Source organism: Brienomyrus brachyistius, unplaced genomic scaffold, assembly GCF_023856365.1.
Source record: "Brienomyrus brachyistius isolate T26 unplaced genomic scaffold, BBRACH_0.4 scaffold47, whole genome shotgun sequence".
Classification (NCBI taxonomy): domain Eukaryota; kingdom Metazoa; phylum Chordata; class Actinopteri; order Osteoglossiformes; family Mormyridae; genus Brienomyrus; species Brienomyrus brachyistius.
Window position 1 is genome coordinate 619,131 of NW_026042322.1, and position 15,155 is coordinate 634,285.

The window sequence follows — 15,155 nt, forward strand, 5'->3', positions numbered from 1 at the left end:
ACTAACCAACAGAGGTGGAAATTTCAGGTGCAGAAAGTAAAAATCCGGACCAAGATTTTGCTTCAACCAACCAGTTCAGCATAAAGAGTCAGAGACACAGAGTTCTGAACTGGTTGGTTGAAACAAAATCTTGGTCTAGATTTGTACTCTCTGGACATGAAATTTCCACCTCTGCTAACCAAACAGCATACACTTTGATCAAAAAGGCACAGGACACCTGAAATAAAGGGCAGATTGGGTTGAGAATTGGGGGGGGGGGGTTGAGGTCTTCACCAATTTACAGGAGTCCAGGAGGTTGTAATGGCTGTTTTTTTTATTATTCAGGGGGTCACAACCCACGTCACCCCATAATTCACGCCCACGCCTGTAAAACATTCCTGATGAATACAAACATACTATCACACGCGGGTTAAAAATTCAGGCCAAAAACATAAATACACTCAGAATTGCTGATTAACTCTGTACATCCCAAACAGAGAGGTTCAGCACATCCTCGTGTAACAAATGCCAGCTTAGCTTCAGGCGATGCCATATTCACGGTTATTTTAACATCATACTGTTTGCGTGGGTGTTTAAGTCGAAATCACACTCAGATCAGCCTGATTCAAACACACTTCCGCCACGGCAAGCCAGCACCAATTGTGCGGCGTATAGTTTTACAGTTTTTGAGTGTCGGAACATTTCTATTTGGTGCACCAGGATCCCGTCCTCTTGCCAGTGTCACCTCCACCAATGGGGCCCCAGTGGAGAGCCGATTGGGGCCGGGCTCGCAGGGCGTTCTGCCCCCGCCTGGTGCTCCGATGGGCGGCGCCTTCGCGCTCTCCACATCTCCGGTTGTAGTGTGCGCACGCTGCGGGTCTGCTCTGCGATTCCTCTGGGAAGCTGGAATACCTCCATTCGGGATTTATATACTCGCAGAGTATGCCATTGTTGTTCCGGATCCGGGGCTGATTCGAGGCGATGGTGGGGCTGGTGCGCGCCGGCGTCCTGCGGACCGGAGTTAGGTGTGCACTGGCATGTTACGGCGCGACTCCCAATAAACTATTTTCAAAGGTGAGTCGCTCTTTGATATAAATTCAGCGATAATATGATATTTTTTAGTCTGTATTTTGCAACTTTTTTTTTTTTTTTAGCAGGATTTGGTTTCAAAATGTCCAGGCAGCTTTGTCTCCCACGTCCGGAGGCAGACATCAAAACTGTTGTCAAAGTTCGCGACTTTCGGCGAGTTTCTCTTTCTCGGATCAGAAGGACGACGCATCTGCACGATCGAACGTCATTTAACCACTCCCAGGGACTTAGAGTTGGGTAAAGTTTGAGCTTTGCTAATTAACTGCTGGATATTCGTTTTAACCAGCGATCGACGTGAAAAGCGACGAGCCTACATGTGTTATTGCGACAAAGTTTCCTGCGTGAAATTTCTTGGGTTCGCGGCAGATGCTTTAAATAGATTTATGGTGCTATGGGCGTTGGCTTATCGTGCGTTTTCACAAGCAGAACTATCTATAGATAACGGAAGAAACCGATAGGAGCTGTCACCAGGTGCGCAAGGTGCTGTGACCGGGTGACACGGCAGCCGCTTCATTATGTGCTAATGCGTGTTTGATACTTATCGCCTGGATTTGCACTTAATGGTCCACTGGTGGCTTTGACGTGACCCTAAGTTAAGGAACAAGCAAATACGCCCGTTACAGCGATGTCACCCTTCTATGCGTGCTAGCAGTACCTTAAATTAACATGAATGGTGAGTCAATTCCTGCCAGCTGCCTATCACTAGGCCTATATTATGAAAGGCTATTATATTTTGCTGACTCAGATACTTACTTATAATTGTCTGAAAAGGACACGTTATCCGTTTAATTGCCAAGTAGTTTTGGCAGCAGAATTTTTTTTTCACCTGGCAGTGTTCCCAATAACCACAACCCTACAAATATTAAATCTCAAGTTGCCGTATTTAATAGTAGTATCATTAACGAGCCGACCAGTAAAAGTCAGGAACTAAAAGACTTTTAGGGGGCTTTAAGGAATGTGTGACGCTCGTCCTTTGTGCAGTTTTGTAGATGTAATCAATACAACCTGAAACCTCAGCCGACATTCACAGTGGTTTAAAAAGCAAGAAAGGGCAAGTAGAGCGTAATCCTTAGTCTGTTATAGATTTTAGATGATATTATGCATCCTGGCTGTGATGGGAATGGCACAGCGCTGACATTTGAAGCCGCAAGGCGCTGCGAACTTGCTAATTGCCTGACAGAACGCTGTGGAGTGCAGGCTGTGTAAATCATCCCATCCCGCCTGTAAGCCAGAGGAAGGGCGACGACGACAGTAACGGCGTGACTGCGGACGCCTCCGTGTAACAGGAACCACGTAGTCGCTCAGGATGAGTCATTGCTTCGGTGCGGATGAGAGAGGCGTGTAGGTAGAAGTTCAAAGATGTGTTTATCCTGCTCCATCAACTACAAAAGGTGTTCAGTCGCTCACCCACACATCTGAGTCTCCGTCTCCCAAAACCTGTTTGGAGGACGCTAATCCAACTCTCGCTGTTTTTTTTCCCCTACTTACGCTAAATTATTCACTTCCGTGTTTACCAGGCATTTCTGTCTCACGTGTGCCACATTCCCTGAATCGCTGGTTTACCTATCCATTTATTATATAGGATCAATGAAGTTCCGGCACCCCTTCGGTGTCCCTGATTACTGTCCAAAAAAAAATCAAACTATTATGCTCCATTAATCTCTTCGCTTTGCTCTGGGATGAAAAACCGGCCTCGTTCTTATCCAGTTGACGGGTTGATAATGGTCGTACAGATTAATATACAACGTTTCTTCACTGGGCATGGTGTGCCGTTCTGTGGCTCCTGACAGCTATGCATATAGCTCTGCTTGTTAAGCGATGAAATAAAAATGATTCACTTGTCCTCTTTGCAGACCACTAAACGATAACAAAGGAACGGTCCCCGGTCGATATTTCATCATTATAGAGACTCGCGGCGGTTGCTGACGGAGTGCAGTCTTTGGAAAAATCTGCTGGACTGACCATATGCTTGCAGCGTTCAGGGCGGAGAGGCCAACCTCCTGCCTGATTAAAAAACAAAACGCGCTGGAGTCAGCTTCCTGTGAGAAGTGCGATCTGCTTCTAAGCGATTTATTTTCCTTCACGGTGACACCAGCTGGCAACAAACTGGATGTGTGTGCCCGCTAGACCATGGATTCTGCATTTCCTGCCCAAAGAGCAGAAATCCAAATAAGACAGTCTGTCGCTTCTCTCCAGCTCCGCTAGCACCGGGCTGGTGGGCGGAAGGCTGGCTTTAAACTGTGTGTCTTCTGAGGCGGGGGGGCACGCCACCCGTTTTTAGGGACATCCCGCTGTAGGTGCTTTGGCAGGAGAACCACGCTCTGCCTCGGTTGGTGTCAGATGGGTTTAAGAATTAGCTTGTGTTTGTGGGGGTAACTGAGATGATTGTGTAGAGAGTGGGGAGAATAAATGGATTAGGCCCAGGACCTGGGGGGGAGTTCTGTGTTTCATAATTGAGATGTAAGGGTGTAGTTAAGAATGGAGTATGGCGAAGCATTATGGAGTATGGCGGAGCATTATGGAGTATGGTGAGGACAGATTTAAGAATCGGCCCCTGTGCACCTGCATGCTGTGTAGTTTTGAGTGACACCCTCCTGTTCTGTAGGTGGTTGTTGTCCCTGCAGCTGGTTTTGCTGATAAAGTTGATTAATTTTCCACCTGTAAGCAGGAACCTCTCACTGCCCTCTATGGCTGCTGGGGGTTTGGGTCACTCAGCATTCATCAGAGGCTGCACGGGGTCATATTTCACCAGGACAGGACTCATAAAGGGCGGGACGTGGGAAAATGAGACCATCTATCAGCAAGACGGACGAAATCACCGCACTGCTGCCTTCAGCCTCGGTGTGAAATCACACATACGCACCCGACTGAGTGGCACCTAGCGGGCCACGCACGTGAAGGAGAGCTCCAGCGAGATTTCCCAGCATGCTTTGATGTGTGATGCTCGTGCCAACCGCGGGAGAAAAGACGATGTCCCAGAACAATGTCCCCCATGGAAGGGCAGCCACCTCAGTAGCCCCTTGCTGCTTCAGTCCTCCCCATCCTGGGCTGTTTGTTGACTCGCCACCGCTGTAAACAAACAGGCGGGAGCAGGAAATGCAGACGGCCGCCTGCTGTGTCGCCATGGCGCCGTCTGTCTGGGCATGTGACCGTGCACTGCATAGTCATGTGACTACTCTTCTGGAACAAAGATGCATGTGCCGCACTGTGTTCCGGTGGTTTTGGTACATGAGGGGGAGGCGTCCTTTGATTTTCCTTTGACAGCAACTTCTACTTCTGCAAACAGCTTCCGTGTAACATCAGTCGTTATTAAATGTATGTCGCAAGCATGAAGTATGGCTGTGACCCCCCCCCCCCCACACACTTGATCAGTAGGGATTGGTGGATCATGAGTCAGCAGTCTGGGCCGCCCTTCTGATTGTGGATGGGATTTGGACGTCGTTAGCGAGCATCATGGAGACCGGGCCGACCTTGAACCCTGGGCTACTGTGCACCAACCCGGTGCTACCTAGAGGGAATCGCTTGTTCTGTAATCAGCCCTTCATGTTGAGCTGGGGCACTGATTGTACTGCTACTGGAACATACTCAGTGTGGCCGGTATCGATTTTAGGTTTTATCGCAGCGGAGGTAGAGGACCTGTGAAGCATCGCCGATGAGGCAGAGATGCACGTGTCACTGCCGGCAAGTGTCCGAGCCGCTCGGATTTCGTAGGATCTGCCGTTACCGCGGTGAAAAGCTCTACGGTAGCGACAATACCAGAGGGATGGGACGGAGCATAGCTAATAATAGCCGTGAGGTCAATCCGGCTGTGCTTGACGTCAGCGGGTGCCACCTGTAACAGTTCCCCCTCCTGTCGCGAATCTGTGGGACCAAAGCCACCCAGCACACAGAGGGACGCCCACATCAAAGGTGCCTTTTTTGGAAGCCTGTCCTACTTTCCCCGAAAATTCAGGTGGAGGTTATCTCAGCCCTGAGTGTCTGTACTTCACGCTGGCTTCCTGTGTGACTTGGAACAGCTTTTTTATTTATTTTTTTTTAAACACTTTTCACCGGTGCTTATACTGGGCAGCTGCCATCACGTCGATGCGGATCTGTGTCACTCACAAACCCGTCTCCGCCCTGTCTGGCCTGGGAAAGGTGCGTCCGCACGGCCAAAGCGTCCAAAGCGCCGCGGTTTTAATCGCATGTTGTCAGCTGCTACTTTGCATTAGCGGATGTGCAGCGAAGTCTCAGCACTTGGACCTTTGAACCGCAGTCCCAGAAAGAACAGTTAGAGCGACGCTGTGCTCCGTCGCCCGGGTTACGGGGTCAGTTCCTGGGAGAGGTGGCTCCGTTTGGATTTCCTGACTCTTGTTGTCTTAATTGAACCGACCCCTTGCTGCTCACCATCTGCTCTGGCAAACTGAGGATTTTCAAGAAGCTCTTAATTTAATGGCTGCAGGATTTATTTCGAGACTCTGGTCCTGGGGCTTCTGGTCTCAGGATAGCAAGAAGTATCCCCAAGGCGCATGAAACTAAACGATTTTATTTGTGTTTGGAGTGGACTGAAAACTGGAGGGAAGCATTCCGATTGGACATTCTGTTTACTGGCAACAAGCACATCGGACTTTCCCGTACTTTCTCGGTTTCATGATGCCCAGCTGGCCTCCGTAGCTTGATCCGATAACGACCGTCTTGCTCGCGTCACTTTTATCACCTCCCGGACAAACGCTAGGAGAGTGCTTCTTTTATTAGCCACACCATTAACATTTCTGGGGTCCGATGTGGCCGCGTTCCCCTTTAATTGCCGCTGCACAGGATCCCGGCGCCGGATCATGTGACCTCATCCGGCTGGTTAAACATTTACCCCTCTGGCCCGCGGAAGGTTCCTTGTTCTCACGTGTTACTCGCTGGCACCGGCAGAGTGCAGGATTCAGGCCAGGATCCAATGCCACGCCTCACTTGAGGCTGTACAAAGATCTGTTCACTCACTTTGTTTATCATTCGGCAGAAAAGCACTCGCTGCCGGATATGCATCACTCACCAGTTTACCAGGTGTACCAGGTGGCAGGATGGCTACCACAAAAGCTCACTTCTCCTTTTTTGCATTTCAGATCATCTCTGAGAATCCCACATGCGGACTACACAGACTTGTCTTCTACAGCACTTTAGCGCCCTCTAATGGTACGTCGCAGTACTTCGGCTAACGGGAATCTTCTCAGCACTGACAGTGTGGTTTCATCTCTCTGAGCTCTTTCACACCGCAAGGGTGTGAGTTCCTGTTTTCACCGGAACTTTCTTTAAAGCTGCACTTTGTACCCAGTCTTGTACTTTTCTTGGCATCCCAGACCTCTCTGTCGAGTACAAGCACGGCCGGCCAGCGCTGACGCTCCCCCTGCCCTCCCGGAAGGAGTCCTGCCTCTTCTTCCTCCGTCCCATGCTGACGACCGTGGGAGACTTCCTGCGTGATGTCCAGAAGGAAGACCCAGGGGTCAGCCGGGCCGCTGTTCTCACCACGGGCGAGTGGAAGACCGTGTTTACTTCCTTAGCACCTTCTCAGTTTCTCTCCTCCGCTGTAAATCTGGAAGTTTCCTATACAGATGCTTGATGATCCCTCCCCCCTCCCACCCCCCCGCAGGTGGAGAGCAGGTGTCCAGAATGACGTCTATGGACGCCCTGCTCAAGAGCGACTTCCAGCTGGTGATGAACGACGTCACCTACACAGTGCGCTGCCCTGCCCGAGGTAATGCTCTCATCCAGGTCCTCTTCTTCATACCCGCCTTGCCATAAAATCCAGTCTCTACAGCGCCCCCCTAGTGGGGAGGGAGTCACATTGGCACTGAAGGCTCTGTGTCTGCTCCGGGTGTAGAGAAGGGCCAGTCCGAACACCTGACAGACGTGGAGGACATGAAGACGCTTGTGCACATGCTGCACACAGCCACACAGCTGCCCACTCACCACCTACGTCAGGAGAGAGATCTTATGCAGAGGCTGGACTTCCTCCGACAAGAGCTCGTGCCCATGGAGCAGGTAGCCTGATTGGCTGATGCCGTGCTAGCACCCTCTAATGGCATTCTGGGTACTAAACTCTGTGTTTGGGGCAGGCGAAGGCTCAGATTGCCCGTGGGGCAGAAATGAGGTCGACCCGGGTCTTGTGGGCCGGCTTGGCCCTGCTGTCAGCACAAGGTGGAGCTCTGGCCTGGCTCACCTGGTGGGTGTACTCCTGGGACATCATGGAGCCCGTCACATACTTCCTGACCTACTCCACTAGCATAGGTGCCTTCGGCTACTTTGTCCTCACCAAGCAGGTACGTCTTACAACCCCAGAGACCAGCCGCAGCACCACCATCAGATCAAAATTAAGGATAATTTGGGGAAATTTAATTGGGGGTATTTAACTGCTAATTGCTGCAGTTTATTTCATACCATTAACAACAAAACCAGGATGTAACTATTTGCAGCTTCCCAGCTAATTACTGGACTAGTACCAGACTAAGATGGTCTCCACATTGGGAACAAATTAGTACTCACATGTGATCTTAGTGCTCAGGCTGCACAGATTCTCATTATAGATACCACTGCCCTTTGATTCCCTCCGCCAGGATTACGTCTACCCAAACGCCAAGGACCGGCAGTTCCTGCACTACTTTTACAAAGGGGCCAAGAAGCAAGCCTTCAGCGTGCAGAAGTATAACCGGCTGAAGGAAGAAGTGGCGCTGGTGAGTGGCCGGGCCAGCTGGGGGCGGGGCCAGCTGGGGGCGAGGCCAGCTGGGGGCGGGGCCAGCTGGGGGCGGGGCCAGCTGGGGGCGGGGCTCGGAAGGGTGGCGGAGCCTGGGTGGGGGCAGGGCCAGTGGCACGCCTTCTCACACCTCTACCCTTGTTCCGCCAGGTGGAGGAGGACCTTCGACGGTTGAGGGACCCCATCCGGCTGCGGCTACCCCTAGAACAACTTCAGGCCCAGCACTGAGGAGGCTGTATGCCCGTAAGCCCGCGGACGACCTGCCGAAAATGCGAGGAACGGCTCAGCAGAGGCTGCCGGGCACTGAACCACTCTTTGCTTCTCAGCACCAGGCTGAGTCGACCACACCTCCAACGATGTAACATCTCCACACAAGGAGAGCATGAAAATAAATAGTTTTTTTTTTCCCCATTATGGACATCTTGTACCCATGTCAGATATATCTATAGCAAACATGGCCATTTCACCGGCAAACTGCTGACTTGTTAATCCCTCACATGCCTCAGTGAGTGTAGAAACCACTCAGACCAGTTTTCAGATAATGCGACTACCAGTACAGCACAAATATGTGGGTTAAATACGGAACAGAATCACGAAATCTTTAAGTGAGGTAGCCTGGGAGTAAATTAAACAAACCATCACGCAAGCAAAAAACAAGCGGCATAAACTTGTGGTGTTAAACGTTTACCTTTCAGCGGTTTGCATGCGTTACAGGCCGTGCTCCGCTTTACCAAGAGATTTGTGGAATGTGGAAAAACAGGTCGATGTTGAGAATTATTTCATGGCACTTTTAAATATTACTGACGCGTCAAATACATCTACTTCTTATAAGATATGTGATTGTTTAAAGCAGTTTCCCAGTGTTTCCCAAAACCATAAACTGTCTGGGAGTCCGAGGACCGACTTGGGAAACGCTGCTCTGATAGATTCATATTCTCCACGCCATGGGTCTCCTACTTGGTAGAGGTGGATAGTTCAGGTCTAGAAAGTAAAAATCCAGACCAAGATTTTGTGCCAACTGACCAGTTCAGTCCTCTGTGTCTGTGACTGTTTATGCACAGCTGGTTGTTTGAAACTAAATCTTTGTCTGGATTTTTACTTTCTAGACCTGAACTATCCACGTCTGCTATGTGGACATCTTCAGCAAGCTTGTAAGCAGGGCAGTATTTAAATTTTTTCCCAATTTTCCTGGAGGGGTCAGAGCCACTATAACTTCACTAATGGGTTTCACTGTCAGATACCAGCATTCACCATTTTACACCAGTAAAATCAGCGTATTTATAAGATGGAGTGTTAGTTACTGCTTTCTCAGAGAATATTAATATACTAAAATGCATTGTAATTTTAGGTGTTCTCCTGTAGAGGGGGTGATGTGCATCCATCTATCTCCTACCCTCTAGGGCAGGGGTGGCCAGTCTTATCTGCAAAGGCCGGTGTGTATGCTGGTCTTTGGGATAACATTTAGGTCAGCATGTTCAAACCCCCATGTGAGGACTCATCCAATCAATCCTCTAATTAGTAATCTAATTAGGGAGTTGCAGCAAAAACCCGCACACACAGCGGCCCTTTCTGGATGAGCCTGTCCACCCCGGTGTTAGGGTGACAGGGTGCTTGCATCATTCCTAATCAAAACATTTTGCTTACCTTTCGATCAGAATCCTTCCATCATTTAAAATCTTTATGAGGCTACTTAATAATAATAATTGATACTTCATTGATCCCTGTGGGCAAATTCTCCTTTCACCATCCCCACTGGCACTCAGGGAGTGGGGGAGGGTTAAGGGCCTTGCTTATGGACCTGCAGATGTGCCAAGGCTGGGCTCGAACTAGTAACCTTCTAATTACAAATATAGAGGTTTCGCCCTCGCTGCCCCCTCAATACTCCCATTGTGACAAAAGATTATGTCAGTTAGAAAACTGTATTCGACGACATCACAAAGAAAACACTGATCCTTCCACCTGTCATCAGGATCAGCAGTATTCTGTCCCAGGGAGCACAGGGCAGGGGGGGGACACTCTGGATGGCTCAATTTAGAGACCCCAATTGGCGGGACTGCATGCCTTTGGACTGCAGGGAAAAACCCCCCCACACAGTACAGAGGAGAACAAGCAAACTCCTCACATACAGAGTGGATTCGGACCTCTAATCCCTAGAGGAACAGCAACATGCCACTGTGACAGCTCCCTCCCCCGTTCGAAACGAGAGAATTTCATGCAGTTCCATCACCCCCATGGACAGCAGGGGAATAAGGTCCCCGTCACGGCCTTCCGAACCCCCCCCCCCCCATGGATGATGCCGGATTTATCCCCACGGTGACAACACAGCTGGGCCGCAGGAGGTCCCGTCGCGCATGGTTTACCGCATCGCCGCAGCTGCCAAAGCTCCTCGCACAGCAGGGGACCCGCTGTCTTAATGCGACACGCTAGTGTGCAAAGCGCAAATAAAAGCAGGCTACGTTAAAACGTTAAAATGCAAGGATATACCGTTACTAACCAACGCAGCAGGATGTTCACGTTGACTTCAAAGGGACATCTGGTTGGGTGGGGGTGACATGGTGCTTTGAATTCACCCCCCCGCCCGCCAACTAAATACTGACATATCAGCATAGACAGAAACGGGCTCCTCACAGAGGAGATCGACCGCGAATGAGGTTTCGCTCATGGGTTCCAACGTCTGAAATTACTCGGCACATACCGATTCTGCTGAGCTGCCTCTGAATTGCAGTGTTCAATCAGCACTGCTCTCAACCCGGACAACCGTGCTGACGTCGAGATTAAACAGCCATTGAGCGATTTTGAAGACGGATCTCGGTGGTGATTCAGCCCGTGAGGATCTGCACCTCAGCAGTAAAAATTATTTAGGGCGAAATAGTGAAAAATACCTTCTGAGACACAGGCAGGCAAAAGGCAGGCAGGGAAAGAATAGGACAGCTTCTGCATGCCCCTAATCTCTGTGGGGCCTGTGTGAGCAGATGATTATGAGACAGCTGATTAGAAACCTCCACCGGTAACAACCGATTCAAACGTGGTGCTTTATTATTAAATACCCAGTAACACATTATTCCTCTCAAGCTACTCTCAGGTGTGGATAATAGTCATCGCTAGATCAGTTAGGATGCCATCCATCTATTTTCTGTATCCACTTATCCTACCCTCGGTCACGGGGGGGGGGGGGGGGGAGCAGCCTATCCCAGAGGCTACGGGCACAAGACAGGGACCAATCCAAGATGAGGCACCAACCCAACACAGGCCACACTGACACAGCAGTGACTCAGATGCTCAGCTATGGCAACTCCAACTACAGACACTACAGAACCGTGCCAGAGAATCGAACCCGGGTTCCAGAGGTGTGAGGCATCAGTGCTGTCTCCTAGGAGACAATGAATTAATCACTCACACAATTTGTCTCAATCACTTATTAAGTAACGACCAGGCCTGAGTCCGGAGTGAACATGTGAAGACCAGGCCTTTGGCAGTTAAGCTGTGTCATTTAATTTATCTGCGGTAAAACAATCACACTGGGGGCTGAGGGCACGGCCGCCGAATCATGAGCTTCTACTGGTTTCATTAATTCATCCAGTCATTTATTCATTCATTCATTCGTTTAAATTCATAGCCGGTAGTGTTCTTGTCACTGGTAATCGTGCATTCATCTTGGTCGACTGAAACGCTCACTTTTCTTCTAAACTGCAAAGATAACTCACAAATGTTTCGGTATAAAACATGGTTTAGCTAGCTAAAAAAAATAAAATGACAGAAGATTTACCTAATTTAGAGATGAATATTGTGCTGTTTTTTTCACCATACAAGTAAGGATGGCAGTCTAAATTTCTTTCTTAGAGAACGTCACTAGCAAACAGCGTCTCATATACCCGCAAATGGGGTCACATGATCTACGACCATGCACACATATCTATGACCTAATGGGTAAAGTAGTGTAGGCTTAGGGGGCAAGATCTTCAGGGAAGAGACACTGAACATAAGCAGTCAAACGAGAAACATCAATGCAACACCGCATTAAAAAAAAACATTGATATGAAACTGGCTTTATAAACATTCTGGTGGAAAACAGTTCTGGGAACAGTTGTGTACACAGAAAAAGCTCAGTACACTCATATACATTGATATATGAATCTACATGAGGGTCACGTGACCTTGCAATTAGCGATGTGCTCATTACACTTGGTCCAGATCAACTTTGCCACCATGAGCTTGCACATCCTTATTCCTGAGCCGTTGGCGTAGTGCCCGCATCTGTGCCAACCATCCCAGGTAGTCCCTGGCATCACAGCTCCGCTTTATCTTCATACTGACACATGCAAGAGGCTCTCTGGCTGTCCAGGTATGGCTTACAGCCCAGGTGCATGACGGCGTCGAACAGCAGCCTCACTGCCGACTCGCAGGCTGAGGGGCACAAAGTAGGAGATCAAGCGTGAGTCACGCGGTAGGAGGAGTCATACATCCAGTACGGGGCCAGTGGAAACAGAACATAATGGAAGCTCTGTCTGGAAGAGTCCTATTGCACAGCTGATATATTTGGCAAAGAATTTTGGAAATGAATTTTGAATTTTGGTTCCATTTTGGAATTAAATTTTTTGACAGTTCTATTTTTTAAATTTTGGAATCTAATTTCGTAGCATTTCAGTTCTTTTTGGGAACGGATTTGACAGATCCATTTTGGAAATCGTTCGGTTGGGTTTTTAATCATGGAATTTGATAGTGAAATATTTGGCATTTAGTCATATTTTGCAATACGTTTCAATTGAGTGCTACTGTGGAAAAGAATTTGGCTTTGCTTTATTGTGAAAGCAGCACACTATCTCCTAACTCAGCGATTCTCAACCCATGGGCCCATGACACAAATTCGGGTTGCGGCTAGTTGTGAAAAGGTCGCAAGGCGTAGTTGGAAATGTATGCATTTTAAAACTAGCAAGCTCCTATGCCAGGGGTAGCCAATCTTATCCGCAAAGGGCAGGTGCATATGCGGGTTTTCGCTGCAACTCCCTAATTAGATTACTAATTAGAGAGCTGATTGGCTGAAGAGTCCTCACACCCGAGTTTGAACAGCTGACCTAAAGGTTACCCCAAAAAGCCGCATACACACCAGCCCTTTGCGGATAAGATTGGACACCCCTGTCCCAGGCTGATCCACAATCAGATTTCCCAGCCCCAATCCTAGAATCAACCCATATAAACGGGTCTTGGGTTTGCAAATGCTGAAGCGCAAAACTATTGAACACTCAACCAATCCAAGAAGCCAAATCCCAGATGGTTAATTTAAATTTCATTTGCACATCCAATCAGATTTGTGCAATAGGCATTGATTGTCTTAAATTCCAAAGCGCACCGCGCGCTTGATAATAGCGGTAATTTAGCTATACTTGATATAGGGTCGGCATTGTTCTAACAGAATATTAGTAGTAAGGAAGCCCTTGAAACCAAAGACTGGATTAGCCTTAACAGACAATGCACATGTAATCTCAGCCATCAATTGTTTTCGGCCAGAGGATTAAAGAAAGGGTCGCATACCTTGTACGCTTTGAGACAATCCCAGCGTGCGCTGCACGTTCCGGCAGATGGTCTCCAAGCAGACTTGAAACTGCTCGTCACAGTCGTGCTTGTCGCTGCCACAAGTGTCATAGCATCGGTCATGCTGGTTACAGCACTTAGTCATGGAAGGGATGCCGATGTCAAACTATGAAATGAGGATGATATTACGTGATGATGCCAAAAGCGACAAGCTTTCATATTTACTCACACTGAAATATAAGCGCACATTGATTTAAACCATTGATGCTACGGCACTGTCGGCTGCTTAACCCTCACGTCGCTTTCTGCAGTTAGAAAATGAGCAAAGTCGCTTTTTTCCATGCCTAAGTTAATAAACACGTTGTCATTTCCAGCTGCACACTGGGGTAAGTATTATTAAAATGGGACACTTTCTGAAAACTTGCTTTCTGGAAAAAAAAAATTACAGCATCATCTCAGTGTCTTGAATTCCGAACATGACACCATTTAATTCTAAATACATTAATGCCCCTTGAACACTATACAGAAGAGAAAATTAAGTATTACTAAGCACATATCATAACTGCAAACTTTAAATGTCCCATTTTAACAATACTCACCCTTCCAGTTACCTTAACACTAACAGATAACGTACCTGAAGCCCAAACACTGGAGATCCGCATCCGTTCGGCGGCGGGGGTTTATAACCGCGGCGAGGCACCGGTTTATAACCTATATAAGATGGACAGAAATGCTCACCCAGTATCACTTAAGAGCTGCACAGCAAACGGTAAACATATCACCGTTTTAGCAAGACTAAAATATATAATCATTTTAAATCGACCACATGAAGGTTGTAAAATCCAGCTTTAAATTGCAGTATGCAGGGATGCATATAGACTGACTCTCGGTATATGTGTAAATATACTCAGATACGCACCATCGCTGCACTTATAATGACACAGACCGTCTTCCCCTCCGAACAGATCCAGGGCGGCGTTGAGGTACGTGTCTATCTTATGGACGCCATTCCGTATTGTTTTCAGAGCCATTCGCCAGTCCGGGGTTTCCGGTTCACCGTGGTAATGATTGCCGGAACACAGGCGACTCATAAATCCGGAGGAAAGCAGCAGGGCGAAGACGGATATGAAGATGTAGTGCATGTTCAGCCCGCCGCCGTACCTGTCAACTAAAGAGGGCATTTAACGCGCAAACGGCTTTACCCCGCCGCCTGATCTTCAAATATCCGTCTAATATAAGTCGTCTCTCAAAGCCAGATTCATCGGTTAAACAGAGACATCAAGTCTCGCTTGGGTTAATCTGACCCGTCTCCTACGGGTTGTTTGCGCGGCCACTTGTCAACATGGTTATTTTGTGGCGCATTACTGCTTCCGGGGTGTTTAACGCATGTGACAGCACAGACATGCGGTCCCTTAAGATGACGTGGTGCTTCGATCACCTGTGTCCAAAGGTCACACTGCTGGGTTCGAAAGCGACCCGCTCCGTTTCCCTGCTTCCGATGCGTCTGTAATCCGTAGAATGCGATAAATACGTAAATAAAGCTACCATCTGGCGTGTCCGGACTGCATTACTCTAGAATAAACTTGCTACATATTAATCGTAGCGATGCAAAAGGGTATGTAAATAAAGCCGTGGTAAGCACTGACGCACCGTGGAGCGATTTTAAAAAAAGTGAAACTATGACGCAATGCGTATTCAGACATGTTACGCAATATACGTAGCTCACTACCTGCAGTGATAGATTCGTGTGTAATGAACTTCATCTGCAAGCCATTGTCGTGCTCAGCGGTGAATGAAAATGCATAAAATATAAGGCATCCATCAAGTCTCTATGAACAAA

General features: G+C 48.4%; 2 protein-coding genes across 2 annotated transcripts; one reads left to right on the forward strand and one right to left on the reverse strand.

The window, feature by feature from the left end:
* The first annotated feature begins 698 nt into the window (after positions 1-698).
* On the forward strand, positions 699-8,195 carry LOC125723377 (calcium uniporter regulatory subunit MCUb, mitochondrial-like). The gene is made up of 8 exons (XM_048999909.1): positions 699-1,053; positions 6,162-6,231; positions 6,396-6,566; positions 6,686-6,790; positions 6,917-7,077; positions 7,152-7,355; positions 7,650-7,766; positions 7,937-8,195. Exons 1-8 carry the CDS (start codon positions 961-963, stop codon positions 8,012-8,014), a joined length of 999 nt encoding a protein of 332 aa, XP_048855866.1. The 5' UTR covers positions 699-960; the 3' UTR covers positions 8,015-8,195.
* Positions 8,196-11,348: 3,153 nt separating this feature from the next.
* On the reverse strand, positions 11,349-15,009 carry pla2g12a (phospholipase A2, group XIIA). The gene is made up of 4 exons (XM_048999911.1): positions 14,235-15,009; positions 13,950-14,026; positions 13,316-13,481; positions 11,349-12,190 (listed from the first exon to the last, which is right to left on the reverse strand). The coding sequence occupies exons 1-4, from the start codon at positions 14,494-14,496 to the stop codon at positions 12,072-12,074; spliced, it is 624 nt and encodes a 207-aa protein (XP_048855868.1). The 5' UTR covers positions 14,497-15,009; the 3' UTR covers positions 11,349-12,071.
* Between the last annotated feature and the right edge of the window lie 146 nt (positions 15,010-15,155).